Source organism: Hyposmocoma kahamanoa, unplaced genomic scaffold, assembly GCF_003589595.1.
Source record: "Hyposmocoma kahamanoa isolate Upper Pololo Valley unplaced genomic scaffold, ASM358959v1 99879, whole genome shotgun sequence".
Classification (NCBI taxonomy): domain Eukaryota; kingdom Metazoa; phylum Arthropoda; class Insecta; order Lepidoptera; family Cosmopterigidae; genus Hyposmocoma; species Hyposmocoma kahamanoa.
The window spans coordinates 3,567,873-3,589,104 of record NW_020656077.1 but is presented as its reverse complement, the minus strand read 5'-3'; the positions used below and the strand labels follow the sequence as shown (position 1 = coordinate 3,589,104).

The 21,232-nt window shown below is 37.5% G+C and overlaps 1 protein-coding gene across 1 annotated transcript; it reads left to right on the top strand.

Moving 5' to 3' along the window:
• The first annotated feature begins 1,571 nt into the window (after nucleotides 1–1,571).
• LOC113239546 lies at nucleotides 1,572–20,542 on the top strand. Its single transcript, XM_026476606.1, has 10 exons — nucleotides 1,572–1,605; nucleotides 2,746–2,892; nucleotides 10,728–10,776; nucleotides 12,136–12,244; nucleotides 15,029–15,115; nucleotides 16,978–17,062; nucleotides 17,954–18,077; nucleotides 19,657–19,814; nucleotides 20,368–20,474; nucleotides 20,534–20,542. Exons 1-10 carry the CDS (start codon nucleotides 1,572–1,574, stop codon nucleotides 20,540–20,542), a joined length of 909 nt encoding a protein of 302 aa, XP_026332391.1.
• Nucleotides 20,543–21,232: the final 690 nt, after the last annotated feature.

Here is a 21,232-nt window from a genome sequence, read left to right as displayed (position 1 = left end):
CCGTGAATGAATGGTTTGCACACTGGTTTTCATGGTATCTCTACCTCTAAGGTCCCGGGTTCAATCCCCGACCGGTTCAATGCAGAAAACTTTTCGTCTCGGGTCGGGGTGTTTGTGGTACCGTCGTTGTTTCCGTTTTTCATAAGTATTTATATCTATGGTATCTACATAGTTTATTGTCACTTCGCGACGCACACGGCCGTCGTTCACTCGGCTAGAGCCCATTGAAAACCAGCGTCACAGCTTAGTCTTGGTTGTGACTTTAGCTGAATGGAATCTTTTTGCATAAGCTACAACCGCACACATCTGTATAGTATTATATAAGTATAACTTGTAGTTTAAATGTTGCTACGCTGTTTTTCGTGTTATTTCTGCTTTTATTTATATTATTTGCATTTTTTATAATGTGGCGTTTCAAGAAATGGTTTCTATTTCCATTTCTATAAGCCGTCGGCTAATTTCGTAAACCTTGCACCTCCATTAATGTGAAGTTTTGAGTAGGAACAAAATACAGATTTAATATTTAATGTATCTGCTAAGCGTAATCATAAAACACTTGAAAAAAACACTATATCTATACCTCTCCCTCGATTGGAACGGGGTTTGCCTGACTCGTATAATACAAGGCGGAGCACAGCGAGCTGAAATAATGTACATACTAAAAATATTGGCCGGACGGCAGTATCCGGTGAAAAAAAAAAAAAGATCTCGTATTACCACACAGCGACGTTAAGGCGAAGTTACTGGGTGAATTAAGGTTACTGGGCGAATTGCATGTGCGAAGCGAACTGTATGCAGTCAACACTCCAGACAGTTATAGTCGCGCGCCTTTTTTTTTAATAAGATTAAGTGACGGGACGAACAAGTCGTGTGCCTGGAGATAAGCGACACGTCTGTCCATTACAGTTGCAGGGCCACTCAGAGTTTTAAATAACAAAGATCTGAGGGGCACTGCCGCTGCGCCCGGCACCCTGAGACATAAGTTGACAAGTCCCATGTGCCTGTAATTTTACTAGCACCTACCCTTCAAAACCGGAACGCAGTAATGCTAATATTACTGCTTAACGGCAGTACTTCCCTGGACGAACTCTATTGGAGGTCTACTGCTGCTAGTCAGTGTTAGTTTATTCGGCAGGAAGACGCTATTGGGCTATTCTAAGCTTCTTATATTTCTTTTTGAATAACAACAAACAACAACAGCACCCTTGCCCTTCGAAACCGGAAGGCAGTAATGTTCACATTACTGATTGGCGGCAGAAATAGGTAAGGTGGCAAGTGCTTCCCTGGATGAACTCTTACACGAGGAGCTCTACCGCTACTGAACTACCGCGCCTATTTCTGGTACTCGGTGTATCCAGAACCCGCAGTGCTAACGGTTAGACCACTACTAACCGAGGTCATCAACACTAATGATTAGTTGTGTAATTAATTGACTAGTTGCGTAATGATAATGAAATGCAAATTTTTAACACACTTTTATTGAAATGATATAAAAAGTGCTATAAAATTGCGGAATTAGGTGTAAAGGCTTTTTTATTATGAACGTTGCATTCGATTGTGAAAAACGTGAAATGATTATTCCAAGACATTTCTGCGTTGTTACTGGTAAGTATTTTTTTTATAATATTAAGTGACGGGACATACCAGTCGTGCGCCTGATGGTAAGCTACACGCCTGTTCATAACAGTTGCAGTGCCACTCAAAGCTTTAAGTCGCAAAGATCTGAGGGGCACTGCCATTATGCCCGTCACACTGAGACATAAGTTGACCAGTGCCATGGGCCTGTAATTTCACCAGAACCCTTCAAAACTGGAACATAGTAATGCTGACATTACTGCTTGGCGGCAAAAATAGGTGAGGTGGCAGTACTACCCTCGAAGAACTTTTTCACAAAGAGCTCTAATGCTAGTATTTTGGGCTATAACTATTCTAGGCAATAATCAAAACATTAGCAGCTACTATATATATATATTTCAAAATTTCAATTACTGCACAAACATTGCATCTGCGAAGTCATTAACGACATAAAACACTTTATCGAAAAACAGACATAGTGCTACTAGGATGCCGTAAATGTAGTTATTGAAAAAAATATTGCATTTCTGCTTATTCCGTATGTTTTGTTGTCGTCACAGTAGATACAAACATGTTGCGAAGTATTTAATATTCTGTAAACCTTTCGTACTAAGCACTGCCCGCCAGTGACTAAACACGCATAAACAAACGTGTAATACCTACCGTCAAAACTTCTACTTCTACAGCGACAAATCCTTGCGCAATGTTCTATTTTTCTGGCTTAATACATTATAGTACTGGATATTGTAATACTGAGATAGTACACTGTCACAGGGACGGTACTTCTTTATTCCTTGAACAGTTTAATGCTTGAACAGTTTAAAGTTTAGTTTTTCCATTTATTAAATGCGTAACTACGCATTTAATAAATGGAAAAATTGTATTAGTAGCGTCACAAAATTATATTGCAGGTTTTTTGACACAAAATTAAAAAGAAAATGTAGGTAGTGTTTGGTATTTTTCCTATAATTCAGTTAATATTGTCGATTGTTACACGATTTGGAGGGGGCGTTGTTACTCGTTATTTAATGGACGCGACGGCACAAATAGGATATAACGTGGGTATATTAATTCAACCTATGCCAACATATTATTCCATGGGTATTACGCACCAACCACAGTTTGCAATAACTTAATTTTCCACTCTAGTGAAACAATGTATATTTCCAGTGTTAATCGTACTACAAACTGGAGTGGTGCTGGCCATGTATACAATTAGATATTATGGTATGTACACCACACGAGCACCTCGGACCAAACAACCACAACCAAGTAACGAGACAGCAATTGTAGATTCAGACGATTACTATCTAGGAGGTATGTGTTATGGACTAAATATATGTAACGTTTTATATGACTTGTCTGTACTATATTAGCATGGTATAATTTAACTGCCTCTGTGGCCGAACGGTTGCCATGCTATTCTGCCACGTAGAGCTCCCGGATACGATGCCCGGGCCGGGAGAAATATTTGTATGGATTACATTTAATTCTCTCGTAGTTTTGGTGTAATTTGTGATTGTCTATGTGTGAAAGAAAGAAAAATCAGCCAAGTATGGTAACTCCATACAAACGTAGCAGCACGACTTATAAGGTGCACACCCGCCGTGACGCGTGACGTAAGGACGCAAACACTCCAATAATCTCCCGGTATACCTGCGTTGCATATCGAAGGTCGGCGCACACACGCACTGTGTTTAAAAAATGACATCAAATATTAGACTTGTTTATTGTTGTGTTTGTAGTAACGGGAACAAGAGTGTCTCAAATTCAGAATTGTTCAGCATTACATTTCTATTTCAAAATCATACCACTCTGCGACACTGGTATAAAAATTCAATGCCGTAACATCCCAAACATTAGCAGTTCACAAAAAGGGTCGCCGTCTCGCAGAACAGGTAATAAATAACTCGCCAGCACCGACCCACGCTTTGTTTTTCACAAAGGACCTTTGACCGCGTAACCCATAGATATGCGCAACCCAATGATGACCATAGAACCACGGAGATGCGACGCCACGCCATGAGCAAGCGTCGCCCAAGCAAACCCAAGCGAACACACGATATAAAAGGCCATGGTATAACAGACAAGATGAGCTGACATCCCAGTCGCCTCCAGCAAACACGCTACTGTAGAAACCCTGGCCGAGATCTCAATTCCGATCGCACAAAGTCGTATGAGCTTAAGTGTAAAGCCACCCTCTTGCTTAGATTGCGCAGTCCTGATTCATCCTGTGTAACTCGGTACAAGCAAAGTGGGACCTTAGCTCGGAGCATAATTCGCCCTTCGCCTAAAATATTAAGTACGCCGTAACTTCAAGAAGAAAACATAAGATAATACTTTGTAATGACGGATTCCTCTGGGCTCGACATTGTAAATATAATTATGGACAAGCTGTTTAAATAATTATAATAAATAACTCCAATAGTTGACACGTGTTTACTTGTCACTATGGACTGAATAGTCCGAGATAACTGTATAGATTACAAAACATAATAAGGTACCTATGCAGGTACAACTAAACAATATTCATACAAAATGAATAAACATTTCTTTAAATTTAAGCAACTTCTGCTATCCTGATTATTTTCTTCCAATACGAGAATAGAATAATTCTTGTAAGAAACTAAGGCTAAGAACTCATGGAGCGGTTTTCACGCCCGCCGCGGTAGCGGGACCGCGGCCTCCGAAGAATGTAGAAATGTATGTAAAATTTAGTCGCACATTTCACGACGCGTTTTACGCCCGCAGCGGAGACGGTTTTGCTCGCGGCGGCCGCAAACCGCCCGCTTGGCGGACGTCGCTCGCGTACTCTGCGGTCGGTTCGCGGGCGACGCGTTGCACGCGCGCGGGTGTGGGTATTTCCTTCCCACGCCATTTTGTGATTGATTTTCGATTTGGCAGTGCGTCTCAATTTCTCAAGTTATGGATGTTGAAGTCGATCAATTAATTTCCTACCAGTTACCATTTTTCTTAAAAGTTCTGAATAAGTAGATACGGACATCCGATTGAATAACTGACAAACGAAGCGCCATCTTACGAATTTCGTGGGTTTTCTATCAAAGCTATCACAGAAGCTTCATATTGCGCCAAATGTATACTAGACAGCGCTTATCTAAATTACTAATATTCAACGGGGCCAATATACTGGCCATATTACCACCTTTTCCTCTATTCGTCACAATATTGTATGATATATCGAAATAACTTTAGTCAAATGTAGTGCTTTCATATTCATATTTTTATGCCTGCATCGCGGATTAATGTCTCGATTACGGAAGTATGGTCATGAAAGAGAAAAAAGTGCGAGTTTGTATAAATATAAATAAATAAATATTAGACAACATCTCATACGTTGCTCTGATCCCAAAGTAATTACCCAAAGCACTTATGTTATAGAAATCGGAAACAACGATGGTATGTACCACAAACACCCAGACCCGAGACAATATAGAAAAGTTAGTTTTCTACACTAAGCCGGTCGAGGCAGAGATGGCGACACCATGAAAGCCAGTCTATCACGGAGGTCATCATTAACGACACATTTATAAATAACAAATTATAAGCTCGACACAGAAAAAACATCAGTAGCAGTGGCTTTTATAATCATCAATTGAGAGGCCACTCTCTAAAGTTAAACATGCCTCCGTGTGCTAGCAACCCTAGAAAACACTTCTTACCATTTCGCGTTGTGAACTTGTGGAATTCGCTCCCAGAAACTGTTATTAGTGCACAGACAGTGAACAGTTTCAAAGCTAGACTTGATAAACATTTTGGAAACGAATAATATACAAGTGCAGTGATATACACGCATCAGCTCGCAGAGCTGCTAGTGTATTAATTGATAATAATAATAATAATAATATGAATGGGGCGTGCACGGAAGAAAAAAAAACAATGGAAGTACCTTAAGCCTCGATTATTATTGGAACCGCACACAAACAAAATAATAAACGCACGCACACAAACAAATGATAAACACTCAACACTACGAAATCATGATAAATCATGATTGGTCATAGTTTCTATTTTAAAAAGATGTAACAAATTCTGGATTGGTAATATAATTTAAACTTTACCCACTCGCTATATCGATCGTTGAAAGTTTTTTATGGCTATGTTGGATGTGCGCGTTTTAAAGTTCAATATTATTCTTCTATAGGTCATGAACTACGAAGTATTAGGAATATATTCCCTACACTGACCGACATGAACTAGTTCATCTTGCACGGTTTTAATAGTTCATCGTTAGTTTTAGTTCAGTACGAACTAGGAACTGCCTGCGATGATAGTTCACCTGTCTTTTATACAATAGGAACGGTGCGAGCGGGACAAATAGCAATCTTTCACTACTTTTAGTACAAGTTCGAGTGGGATGCACGATATAACGTTCCCAGCTCGTTCTAAGTCTCTAATACGTATCTACTTACATATGTATACTTATACAAGTTTGCAAAATTTTTTTTTTTTTGGTAGGTATCTGTATGTATAATTTCAACCTACGTGTACCAGTATTTGAAATAGTTGTATCTAAATATTGATTTTAAACACACCATTCTAACCAAAATTCTTATTTTGTAAAAAAACGGATATTTAGTTAGAATTACAGTCTTTAAACCTGTAAAATATGAAGGAAAATCAAATAGTGCCGATTCCATGCAAAATGTATTTTTAAATATTTAGTACAGTGTATTATTCACCTCATAATATTAGAAGTCCGTAGTAGTTCATGTGAATAAAATTACTAGTTTGGAACGTTCGTTCAATGTCCAAGCAAGGACAAGACGAACTAACTAACTAAGGAACTAAATGAACTAGAAGATCGACCTAGTTCAGTTGTCCGATTGAACTAACTAGGATCGCTCCCGCTAAGGATCGATCAGGCACAAGTCTATTCAATATCTTTATTGCAAGTTACGACGTTTTGATTTTATATTGAAATTTTATTCAATGTAGTGCTGCCATCTTGCGTCCAGTAGCTGGACTACGACGAACGATTAGCATCTGAATCAATTCGATAAACAGAAAATTGAAAATGTATTATAACAAGCCTTAGCGATGATATGAAATACTAGTACGGCTAATATTTTTGGTGCGGCCATGGTGCGGCTATCAATTTTGTACTCCAAAACACAATATGGCACTTTTCTGCGAATTTAATGAATTCGCGCTAAAGAAAGAAACGACAATACCATAATAATCTCAAATAGGTCTTTCGAAGCCTAATGTTGACAAGCGTCGTACGCTAACTAACCACGTCTAACTGTATTGATCTGTAAAGGTGTGCGACCCGTGCTGTGCAACTCGAGCGCACCGCGAGTTAAAGCGAATGTGTGCGTCCGTACAGGGTACGCGCGGTTGGCGTATACATTTGCAAGTCCGCTGTTACGTATAAGTGGAGTTACACTACTTGTCTTGTTATACTACGGTGTTCGCTTGATTTTTATGCAGTAGGTCCGACTACTATTTCCAACAAGGACATATACTATTCTTTTCAACATCTATGCAGTTTACTTTTCTATTCCTCTATAACAAGATTACTGTGACAGTAAAGTTGTCGTTAGCTACAGCATAATTTACTACACAATTTTGTATGGCAAATTATACAGCGCCTCTAGCGGTCACGAGAAGAAACAACATTTTTTATACAAATATACTCAAACATCATTACTTACGCGGTCTCTAGCGAAAACTGTCACTCGTTATCTTAGAATGACAACCTCATAATTATGTGATTACTATGTAATTTCTCACGACGAAGATAAAAATGTGGTGTAACATTGTACACCAGTAAACGTAAACGCAATAGGTAATGTTAGTAGTCAGCATTTTAATTAGTTAAATTATATTTTTCTTATTTTTATATCATTTTCTTATTTAATTATACTTCGAATACTATAATATAGTAATATTATTACTTTAATAATATATTTGAGCGAGAACTTTATAAGTTTTTCTTCAACAAAAATCAGTAAAAAAAAAAGTATATGAAAACGCGTATAAGGCGACGCACTGTAATCTCATGATAGAGGCGCCTTTGTGTCAGAAATATAAAGTGTTCAATTGCAATTACATGCTCTGTATTACTATCATTAAAATATGGAATAGCCATTCTATATCAGAGATTTCTTAACAAAAGGAATGTTTTAGAAAATCATTTTATCTACACACATATCATAAACCCTCTATGATGTGTTCAAAAACCAGCGTAAAGATAAACTGTTTTGTTAGAACAAATTTCTTATCTGTGAAAATGTTTATCATCAAATTCAATTAAATTATTTAAATTTTAATTAAATAAAATTAGCTTAAAGGTAGTATGCTTTTACTGTTGTAATAATACAAAATAATATATCAACAATGAAACCTTCTGTTATGAAGTGTCATATCAAATAAGTATACCAATTTGTTGATAATTATTTTCTGAGTGTTCGATCGTTGTATTAATAATTATAACAAAATAGTGGAGTAATTTCCCAAAAAATAATTGAATATCAATTCAATAAAAATTTAAAAAAACCAAATGGCTGGCTGAAAAATGAATGAACACCACAGATCACATAAATAATAGGGGTTAAAGTATGAAATTGCCGATTTGTACTGAAAATCTAAATTGTTTATTTTTTAAATTTTTAACAAATTTATTTAATCAAAATAGTTGCCATTATTATCTATACATTGCTGCCATCTAATGGGAAGGTTATTAATGCCTTTGCGATAGAACTCCGACGATCTAGACTGCACAAACTGTGTGAAAGCATTTTGTACTGCCTCCTGGGAACAAAACTTCTTGTCACGTAGATAATTGTCCAAATCACGAAAAAAATGGTAGTCCGTTGGAGCAAGGTCTGGTGAATACGGAGGATGACGAATGGTTTCTAACTGCAGTTCCTGAAGGGTCAAAATGGTTTCTCGTGCTGTGTGAGGTCTCGCGTTGTCGTGGAGCAATAATGGTGAAGATCGATTCATGAGTCGGGGCTGGTTTACTGCTAGTTTTGTCAACATTGTTCGGAGTTCGGCACAATAGACATCTGCCGTTATTGCTTGACCAGATCGGAGAAAACTATAGTGAATAACACCATGCTGAGACCACCAAACAGTTACCATTACCTTTTTATTGGTAAGTTTTGCTTTAGGACACTGTTGTGGCATTTGACCTGGGGTCAGCCATTGCATTTTTCTTTTCCGGTTATCATAAAGAATCCACTTTTCATCACATGTTACAATTCGATCCAATATTCCTTCATTTCTGTACCGGTTCAACAAGGCAACACAAGTTTCAACACGCGTTTCTTTCTGCAGATCAGTCAAATCATGAGGCACCCATTTTTCGTATTTTTTTATTTTATTGATTTGACGCAAGTGAGTCAATATTGTGGGTAAGGTAACGTTAAACCATGCCGCTAATTCCTGGGTAGTTTGACTAGGATCGGCTTCCACTATCTAACTTAATTCATCGTTATTCACCTGTGTGGGCGGTCTTCCTCGTGGCTCGTTCTTTAAGTCGAAATTTCCATCACGAAAGCGTTTAAACCAAAATCGCACGGTGCGTTCATTAGTAGACCCCTCTCCAAACGCAGCATTGATATTTCGGGCTGTTTCTGCCGCGTTAGTTCCGCGTCGGAACTCGTATTCAAAAATCACTCGAATTTTCGCAGTATCCATCTTTCTTGTCTAAATTGAATAACAAAAACAATTGAAAGTCGATATTCAAATGTTTCAAATTTAAAAAAAAAAAATGACAGAAACCATTTGAAAAAAGTTTCATTCGAAAACCTCAAACCATGAAGATTCTATGAAAATTCAAAGAACCTATTGCAATAAAACGGCAATTTCATACTTTAACCCCTAATACTAGTAAATGTACACCCTATTAGAAAGAGATGCATTGCTACTTTGAAGCCTCTCACTCGGCTCGTTTCATAAACTTAGTTTACTAAACATTGACTTGTAAGTCAATGTTACTAAACAAATCCGTGATTCGATTTCAATTCTAATATCAGTCCAGACGAAGGTTTATTCGAAATGAAATGTCGATAGAAATCAATTTTGACAAATCTCACATGTTACTTGATATCTTTAGAGGATTGAAAAAAAAGTCTCCATAGTCTAAGGATTATTCGCACCAGTGCTTTTTACTTTTCCATTTTTTATTTATTTACTATTATTTCAAGTCTTAAACATAGAACTAAAGAGGTTGTATATTTATTTAATATTTATGTGCTTTGTGACGTAAGTCATTCGTCATTAAAACTTATATTTACTTACAAACATCTTATTTGTTTGATTGTATAGGTGTTTTATAAACTTGTTTTATAAAACACCTATGCAATTATAAATCTCTTGAGGTTACATTTAAAAATACCAAAATATTTTCCATAAAGATGGCTGATTGAGTATTAACAGTGACCGGATGTGAGTATTACGCGAGACCGCTGCGCGCCGCGCCATTAAAATAGTAATTTTAATGTGGCTGAATACTGGCAACAGTTACCATTGTACTCTGAATTTTTATTAGATAAAGAATAAAATTAGTTTTTTAAACTGTTTTAATTTACTGTCAATGTAGTTTTTTCGCACATGTAATAAAAAATGTCGTTGGATATACGTGCGGATTTGTCATTTTCAGTTGTCTCGAGTCAGTCAAGCCTCGAGACTCGTGAATAATGACTAACTTTCCGCACTTGTATCAAAAATAACTGTTTTGGCATTATTTTACTAATAATTACCGATTATAGCTCTGATCAATGCCCTCAATGCCAGTCGTAACATGCGGTTCCTGAACACATCACAGAGAGCTTTTAATATGTGTATAGATAAGGCAGTGTATGTGACTGTACATAAAATTAGGCATTAAAACACTCGTGTGATGTTTAAGGCTTTTCGTCATGTAACAATCACATAAACTACTATATATTTCATCAAAATGTGCACCATTGCCACGTTGCTGGAATCTTATTCATTTCTTTGGAGTAAACTATTGGGCGATGCTAGTGGGGAATAAGAATCCATAAAAAGAAAAATGCGAAAAAGTGAAAACAGTTCGGTAATCCACACCGTATTTATTCATTTAGGTCATTCGCCCCATGATCTCAGGGAATTCATTATGGCACCATGTACTTGTTTTTTATTTTTATTACATTTTATTGCAGACGATCCCTATTGGGTAGAGCCTGACGAAGAAGACGAAGGCATTACAGAGTAAGGTTAACCTCAAAAGCATATAAAAAGTATTGTTGTATGAATGGTCTCCGAACGAAAAAAGGGACAATTTGTTTTTAATTGCGTTCGAGAAGATTCAGGGTCCAGAAAACAATTTTTTTTAGAATTCATGAAAAGGTACAAACAGACATCCCAACAGAGGTCCCAGGTTCGATTCCCGGGCCGTGAGAAATATTTGTATGGCCTACATTTATTTTTCTCCTGAGTTTGGGTGTAATTTGTGGTTGTCTATGTGTGTGTCCATGGCACCCGCGACACAGGGTTTCCCCAGTGCAGGGTTATGTTGAGTGTGAGAGTTATTATTATTATTATAGATATAGAAAAAAAGGGTACTACTGATATCAGTAATCAGGTTCTTTACCATAAAATGTCATAATTGACATTTGTAATCAGTCCTCCGTACGAAAAAAGCACAGTTAACATTTGTAACAAACTTGTGTTAAAAAACCTTTACCTACTTACTACTTTTTTGAAGAAATGTATCTCAATAATTCTGCCGCTGTTAGTTGAAAGGGGGCTTGTGAGAAAGCTGAAAACCGAGAAAATAATGTTTAAAGAAATTAAATAAAAAGAAGATCTGCTTTTCTCTACCGGAACTTCATACCTTACTCATCTAGGAAAAGAATAAATAAATATAGTGGCAGATTGGCATTTTTAATCACGACTGTCGTTCATCATCTTTTACCATTATCCTAAGAACACTTATATGAAATTATTTTACTTAGTAACTAGCAAAATAGGGCACTGTGCAATTATTATAGTAATTCAATTACAATAATCACGACTATCATTTTGTCGTCACTTGCGAGTACGCTTCGGGCACACTAGATGGGGTTGCCATGCTATAAACTAATAAAAATAAAAGAATAAACGGTATCATAGAACAAACGATAGAATAACTAATAATAATAAAAAAACTGAGAAAAAACTTCTTTTCTCAGAAAAACATACAACATTTTTAAACTAATTCTCTCTTAGTCAGCAGAATCGAATCAAATTCTATTTTAATCAGCAGTTGTACTCTATACGCAACAACCTTTTCCTATGCAAATGTATTTAGTGGTTCCATCCAGTCTATCTACAGCACTTAGTGTAAAGCTTTTTGGAACAATAAATTATTATCATTATTAATATATTATATAATATGAAAAGTCTTGTTTAGAAACTCAAAATAGTTTTAGTTTACGTAGTGAAGCATACGTTCTACTTAGGAGAGTGTTGAAACACAATAAAGGCTGATTATGTTGGATATAGGTATCATAACAATGATAAAGGGGAACGCCCTTATCATACTTCCACTAATTTGTTATTTCGTGGTTGTAAGCATACTTTTTTCAGACTAGAGGTAGCAACGGATGCCAACGGTAGTACATACACTTACTACCATCATACGACGCCACGACCTGATCCTTTGCCCTCAACAAATGCCATCGAATTTTATAAACAAGTAAGTTTTCAATGAGACAGGACAAAGTTTAAAACCATTTTATTCACCACCAACAACCGGCGCGGTAAACGGAGCCAGAGGCATCGCCCAGTAGTTTGCGGCCTTTGTGAGCAGATGACCAATTGTCAACTCACCATATTCTCATCTCACCACATTTGCGGCGGCAAAGTGACGAAACGAGAGTGTGACCGCGATGTCGATACTAAGACGTGAACTTTTTATAGTACCTATTTCCTTTATTCAGTATGAGTTATTTTGGGAAAAAGAAGACGTGAACCTGAACTACAAATAAAAAAACAAAAGGTCGAGGTTCATCGAAATTACGATGACCACAGACAAAATCCAAAATACATAAGTTCTATGATTACTCTAGCCCTTTCGGGACGGTCTAGTACGATTATGCGGGTCGCAAAATCGAATTCATCTCATCGGTTTTACGTCTGTATTGGGCGGGCCCCGTGCGACACGATTATGCGAAAGCCAGACCTTAAACTCCCGCGTAAATATCGCGCCTACGTCAGTCAGCCAACAGTTTCGAACAAGTAAGTATCATTTTCTACATATTTTTATAAGTATAGCTAATTATTATTTGTTGATTCATTAGATATATCTACAATAAGTGTTTTGAATACACGTACACCGATAAATAATTAAAAAAGAGTGGTGTGGTGGCGTTTCAAACTTTTCCCACACAATTGTATCAATCTGGGCCGTACGTTACTTCTCGCGTCTATTAAAACTAACTTCACCTCTTCACTTTGCATAGCTATTTAAAACTTTTTTTACATATTTTTTAAATGGTAGATGAAAACTCATCTTCGCGTTATAAATACCGTGTCGCTCTATGACGCTACAGTACCGAAATCGTCTCTAGGATTTGCGATGGGCTAAAGCTACTTTGAAAGAGCTGTTTAAGACCCTAACACCCAGCTGGATCGGGAGGGATATTGCTGTCGGTGGAAAAAGATTGACTAATTTACGTTTCGCCGACGACATTGTTCTCTTCTTTTCCTCAGCTACCGAACTCGGCACAATGTTGAACCAACTCAACACCGCAAGCCTCAAGGTTGGACTCTGCATGAACAGGTCGAAGAGCAAACTAATGACCAACTCCATAGGACACAGGCTAATGGTCTATGAAACATCCGATGAAAGGCGACTTACCACTCCTGCTTTAAAATAAAACTCATGGGCGTGTGCATTCTATTCACCTTCACCTACGGCGCACGAATCTGGTCACTGACTGCTCGGATTACGTCTAAACTTTGGGACTGCCAACGAGCTATGGAGCGCAGCATCCAGAATTCGAAACGGTAACCTGAACTCGAAAACATGAATCGCAGATGTGGGTCAACAAGCGGATAAACTAAAATGGGATTGAGCGAGTCACGTCTGCCGCATAGCGGAGGAGTCGTGGGCGAAAGCCACCACAGACTAGATCCCCAACGAGAGGAAACGACCATATGGCAGACCAAAGCGTTGGTGGAGAGACGAGCTAGACGTGCACCTTAAAGAGCGCACGGACCTCAGTGGCGCAAGACAGGGAGGTGTGGAGAGAGAGGAGAGAGGTCTTTACTTAGCAGTGGAACAGTACAAAGTTTAAAAAAAAACTTAGAAAATATGTTTTGTTTAATAAATTTTGATCTATTCAAGCTTAGTCAATTTAAAGACTTTAAATGACTTAATGAATCATTGCACCCCAATAGACCGAGCGCGCTTGGAAGCGGCGTCCAGGTGGGAATCTGGCCACTGGCTACACGCGTTCCTCTCTGCCAGTGCAGGTACCTTCCTTTCGCATAGCTGCAGGCCTCCGCCTCGGTGTCCTAGTTTGCTCCCTTCACGACTGTCCTTGCGGCAAAGACGTAAGTGCTCTGGGTCGCCACAGTCGTTCCTGGCAGCTGAGCGCCGGCCGTATCTCCCGGCATGCAGCCCTCAACGACATCATCCGCCGGGCCTTAGCCACTGTTAACGTGCCCGGTATTTTCGAGCCAAGCGGCATGTCGCGAACAGATGGCGAACACCCGGACGGAATGTCTCTCATCCCTTGGATTATGGGCCGGGCACTGGTGTGAGACGCCACACACCAGCAAGAGGGCTAGCTCCGCAGCTGAGCTGGCGGAAAGAATAAAAAGCAATAAGTACCAGGATCTCGGCTCCGAATACTTATTTCCAGCCTTTGGAGTCGAAATCTTTGGCCCGTGGGGCCCCAGTGCCCTTCATCTATACAAAATTTTATCGAAAGAATTAATAGACTGTCTGGGAAACCCAACGCATTAGCATAGCAATACAAAGGGGAACGCTGCCAGCATCTTGGGCACCTTGCCGCGGGGACCCAATTTTATTCATATAATTTAAAAATCCTAGTTTTACTCTCTAGTAGTTAAGCTTTTATTATCTTTTTTACCTTACCTGTATATTATCTTAAACAATTCAAACATTTTACTGTTACAATTTTCATATTTTCAGCTATTTCAGCTTTGTGACAAAATCTGAAAAATGCATTTTAACTTCGATTGTTTTTAATAAAGTTTGAGTAAAGCTGACTAAGTCGATGTTAAAGGATGTTAATAATTTTTTTTGTACCCCTATATATGCCGGCGGGTGTACTATATAGTAATTTGTATTCTGTGATTGAAGACATAAAATTTGGTCGAGATGTCCAACAAACGACGAGTGACTAACAATGATAATGTCACCACACATATGTCGTATATATTCACCATTTTCAGAAGCAGTTTCTTTGTCACAACCTGTCTTATTTATAATATCTCTTTTTGGTTATAGTTATTTGAGCAAACAGAACGAGGTTTAGATTACGCCACCAAATCAGACAGAGAGCTTTTGATGAATATGTCTTTGGAGTTATCACGGGTAAGAAAGCATTCGAGACAACTTATGCACTAAGTTCCCGGCTGAACCAAGTTAGGAAACTTCATATTCTAAATTGGTGTCGACCTGGTTGTTCTGGCTGGTTAGTCACTAGGGTTTTCCTCCCGGGAATACCGGCATCGAAAATTTCGAGTCTCGACAATTTTTTGACAAATTTTCAGTCTCGAGAATATCGAGATTTAAGTCATTTAATTAAAAAGTATTACAAATGTACTAAACCATCAGTATTTTTTTATTTTTAATACTATACAGTGTAGCTTAGTACAATTTGTGGAGATCGTAGAACGGTAGTAACATAATTAGGTCCTCTACATCTGAATCTGTACTAAACACCCATTACACACTATAAAAATAAAACAATAACTTTCCTAAACAATTTTTCATTTTATAATTTGTGTTAATAAAGAACTTAATTAAAATATCATGTTTAGACTGCCTAAATGGCTAGTTTATATAATAGAGTTCGACCAGGGAAGTACCTACTGCCGCTTTACCTATTTCTGCCGCCAAGCAGTAGTGTGAGCATTACTGCGCTTCGGTTTTGAAGGGCAAGGGTGCTTGTGAAAATATATATATATTATGTGAAAATATATATAATATATATTACGAGACTTGTCAACTAATTTCTCAGAGTGACAGGCGCAGCAGTAGCAGTGACAGGGGTAACAGTGTCCCTCAGGTCTTTGCTATTTAAAGTTCTGAGTAGCAATGCAACTGCTATAGACAGACGTGTCGCTTAACACCAAGCGCAGGACTTGCGCCTGATGGTAAGCTACGCCTGTCCATAACAGTTGCAGTGTCATAAAAAAATCTAGACATGAACTATCTATCGACACCAATAGTTATGGCGCATTTACACCGGTTGGTGTAAATACTGAGTCTAAACGACTATAGTCAACCGAAGCGACTAGGTGTAAACATCAAGGGCGACACATTCGGCAAGCGACAAAGAGAAAGTCAATTTCTTTAAGGGCACAGGTATTCTGAACTTACGTTTTTAGCATTTCGGTATGTTCAGGAAATTGTGCCCTCTCCAGAGGGAGCATACATGTCTTCGAAGCCCCACGTACGTAGTAGTACTACTACGTACGTGGGGTACTACTACGTACGCTTTAGTGGACTGACAGATAGAAGTGTACACTATTTTGAACAACCATTATTTTGTTCGCAGATTTTCGTAAATTCTTAAAAACGTATATAAGTCTGCGAACACGATTAGCCATAACCACTATAAGCCGCCCAAAATCCAGTTACTCAACAAAGACAGCACCAATATATTTAATAGCTGGTGTTCGGCCAATGCATGCACATGTGCATTTTGATGATGTTTGTTATTGACGAGTCGGTCCAGTCGGTGCTGAGTCCTTAGTCTTGTGAAGGCAAACAAATTTTGTTTTGGAGACATTGTATGGCCTACATTTATTTCTCTCATGAGTTTGGGTGTAATTTGTGGTTGTCTACCTACGTGTGTGTCCATGACCCCCACGATACACGGTTTACAGGGTTTTTATTTCAGGTTTTTCCTTTAGTGCGGGGCTTTGAGTGTGTGTGTTATTTATTTATCATTATTTGAGCACAACGGGTGGCACTAAATCGATACACAACACTCACGATATCCGGCGACTTGTAAGGCGATACTTGCTGTGCCTTACATTTGCTGATAACTGGATACTCTGGTCTACTGAAGGCGGCCAACGACCCGGTGTAAATGCGCCATCATTCCATGATTAAGGCGGTATAGTTTTACTGCGAGTACTTTTCTGTCTGTGCCACCACATATATTCCCATAGACTTTCGAAGCAAAACGGATCTTAGGTTAATTCAAAACTATTATCTATTTTCAGGAGGCCTATTTTACAATTCGTACACTGGATCCTTTAAAGGCGAATCATAAAAACACGATAGCGTACAGTGTTGGCCTAATCATAGGTAAGTGATCGTTTCCACATACCTTGTAATAGTGACGCAGTTTTATACATAAATCTCGTATAGTAAAGTATTAGTGAAACGTAATAACTCAAATTTTACAAGGAAATTAAGGTCTGTTACACAACAGAACAATAAATACTGTAGAAGTACTTAGTGGGCGTGTCAAGTAAGCTAACAATACGCGGAGTTCCGCAAATTTGGGCTAAGCCGCTATTTTCGCTTAGTATATTATGGGTCTATTATATCAAGCAATACCTCGAAAATCTTGGAAAGATGCCTTATTTTGCTACTTAGGAGTGCAAAAATGATAGTTGATCCTATTCATAATAATATATTTATCCATAGTGCTGTTTCATATATAAACGTGAATTATTTTATTTAATTTTAATGAATTTTATCGACAATAGATTCTTTATTATAAGAAACGAAAGTAAATCTTATTGCGTTGCAATACGATCGACTGTTATCGTCGTCTTTCAGCTAATGAGATTTTAATATAAAATCATAAGGTCGTCGTAACTTGCAATAATAGGTACCTATTGAACTTTCAACGATATGCCTACAGGGTAAAGTTTAAATTATATTAACATTCCAGAATTTGTCACATCTTTTTAAATTAGAAACTATAAATCATTGTCAACATTTTATGGTATTTAACTTCATGCTAGCGTGAGTTTTGGCGACAACGGTTTAGTAATCGAGGATAAAACCCATTTCATTGTTGTTTCGGCGCATTTAATAATTTTGGCACGTGTTACGCATGCCATTCCATGCAATACCCGTCACTACCCAGTAGCCCCTTGGGTTCTGTTCTCTGTTTGGAGTTCGGCACTTTAAAAATGGTTATATGCAATTCCCCAACATAGCGTACGTATTCCCCTCACATTGCAGGAAAAATACGCGAAAAATACAGGAAACAGATGGCAATCTATGCGGAAGTAAAAGCAAGGATAGCATTTGACAATAGTCCGAAAAGAAGCCGAGTGTACGGTCATTCATTAAAGGAGTTTCGGCCGTAAGTAATTTATATTAGCTCGTACTATTTAAGTTACTAATAATAATTTAGAGTCACACAAAAAAACGAGTGATCCAAATGGATCAGAACCCCTTTCGCGTCTTCAAGTTTTTAGAAGCATTTTCACAATTTTTCACATGTCTTAGAATATTTTTTAATTTTCCTTTATTAAACCGAAATTAACAATATATAAACTTGATAAAAGTAATAAAAAGGTTTTGTTAATAAAAGTTAGTGTTTAAAAAAGATTGAGTTTTAGTTTTATATTTAAATTCTAACTTTAAATGTGATTGTTTTTGGCGCCTTTTCTTTACTTTTGTTGAAAGGAGAATCTACATATCTACAACGACAGAGAACCTACACTGTCTATTACAGAAACCAATTGTTTTTTTTAATAAATTTATACAGCACATGCACAATTAAGTATTAATAAACTCGAAGTCAACTTCCATAGTCTAAGAGTCAACTCAAGTTTTCTTAGAACTTAACGCCAAAGTTACCCGAGAGCACAAAATACTCTATACTGTTATTATAAAAATAAAATACTTCAAATTGCCAATCTGCAACACACGTATTTTATTGCAAACGTATTTATAAACGAACACTGACTCGTAGTTCAAGGCTTGTCGGATATTTGCCTACCCAAATAAATGGCTGAAATTTTTTAAAAACAATTAAAGAAATACCTAATAATAAATAATAATAATGATAATGATGATGATGATGACAATAATAATTTTTAGAGTCTAAAATAGATATAATAATAATACCTACCTCATAAAATTTCCGTTCCTAATACAAACAACCTAAAACAGAAACACATTGAAAAAATACAAAAATACATACCTTTAGCAGACGAAATCAAAGAGATGTGGCACCAAGAAACCATTAAGTCCCCGTTATATTTCGTCAACTGGTATCAAACCGAAAACCATACATACCGCCTTAAAAATTATAGATCTGCACCCTAAAACCTACATAGCTCTACAAAAGTCAATTGTACTAGACACATGCTCGACAGTCCGCCGTTTCTTAAATACACATGATTCAACAAACTCCACAAAAAATCACCACTCACTCACATCCCCTCACAATACCACAACTGAATCAGAATACTTCCAAATATCCGACCTTCAATTACAATAATGTTAAATTAGAATTAAATATTATATATATGTACTTAATTATTAATAATTGAAATCCAATGTCGCAGTATGGTTGAGTCGCAACTACGAGCTATACCAGCTATAATGCTATTAGTACTATCTAGCACTCTCTATCTAAGAGAAGAACCCGTCTGTACGTGCTAACAAAAACATTTCAGATGCACTACAGTATCTTGGCAATTTAAACATAGTTCTAAATACATTGAACGCGGATGGCATTGTACGCTTGTTTGGTACAGTTAACCCACAAACTACACGTATATCAGACTTAAAGAGCGTTACTTTAACTTGATCTGAACAGAGTGCAAATATTGTAATAAATACTGTTATTTGTTTTATTTGCTTGTCACTAGACACGCACACGTTGGATATTTTCTAATGCAATAAACACTTGGTTCTTTTTATCTTTTTAGATATATCTTTGGACTATATTACCAATACTGTCGCGAATCAGAACGAGATGTAGAGAGCATGATCGACATGTTAGAGAAAATCAATGATACGGATTTGGGCGGACTTAACAGATATATGAGATTTAAAAAAAATATTCTAAGGACTGCGATAAAGCAAGGTAACTAACAAAACAATAGAAGCTGACGAATTCACTATAAAATATGGTGAACTAAGTAAAAATGCTTTGCTTCTGTTAGTCGGTAAAAGTAAGCGAATGGTACCTACAACTTTCTTTTCAATATCAAATTACTATTACATAATTAACAATCATACAACTACCATCCACCAACTCTGCGCAGTTTCTCAGTTTCATAAAAACCCGATAGATGGTATTGACTCATTTTATGTAAATTCTGAATTTTCTGTCTTGCTGAACGATTACACAACTTGGTACTTGGTGTAACGGGCTGGTTACGATTACACAAATAAGCAGTACAAAAAGTAAGACCTGTGTTGGGTTACGATCCCAACATTTTTATCACAAATAAGTTATTTTACTTATTATTAAGTATTTTATTCATGAATCGAGGTTACTGATGTTGGAAATTATGAAATTTGTATCTGACCTTTGCCAGGTAACGTCATCCCATAAATTTATGGAATGTATTTTGTTTGTTACTTTTGGAATAAACTTTTTAAATTCCTCTTTTGATGACTATGTATGTTCAAAGGCCGCCATCAGCAAGTAGAGGAATACAAAAAACGCAACCGACGTAAATACTTGCGGAAGAAACTAGGACTCAATGAGAACAGTCAACTTCCCGACAGACATTTTAAGGTACGTACAGGGCGTAATACCACCGTCCTTATCATAAACAACGTAACCGACATATTCAGCGAGATTGAGTTATTAACGCATCTGGAATCAGCAATACGAGATCTACAATCATCTATAATCTCACTTTTATTCATAAGCAAAATCAGCGTAAAGACATTTTTCAAAGATAAAAGAAACTTTAGGTGCCAATATCTCGTAAGTTACCAAAATGTAAATGCGTTGTATATGACAAGGCGGGCAGAATGCATCCCTAAGCGCCCAGTTAAACGACGCGAAAGTCTTCGCGCGGCCGCCGCATGGCGACTGCCCAGTCACCACGCTTTCACGCCAGCACAACAAGCTACACATTGACGTATCTTGTTCCGTTGCAATGGAGGCGAATTTCGAACAAAAATGTGTAGTCTGGTGTGCCATTGTCCGTACATTAATGGCGAATTTGAATTCTATTTACTCGGCAACAACATTTAAATTCCTCTGAGTAATACAAACGCTCGGTCACCGTTTAGACCAAAAACAAGCTAGGCTCGTACGCGCGCCCAGGATGCTCATTTAAGTTAAAACGTAAAAGCTAAATGTATAGAGCGTACTTTGCCATGACAGTCACATGCACGCGGTCGCTACGCGGGGGCAGCGCGGTGAGAACGATGAAGTTCGTGTGTAGTAATGCGCCCTAACTCTATTCTTTTACGCATAGTAGATTGTTTATTTATTTATTTATTTATTTATTTATTTATTTATTTACACTTACATAATAAGCT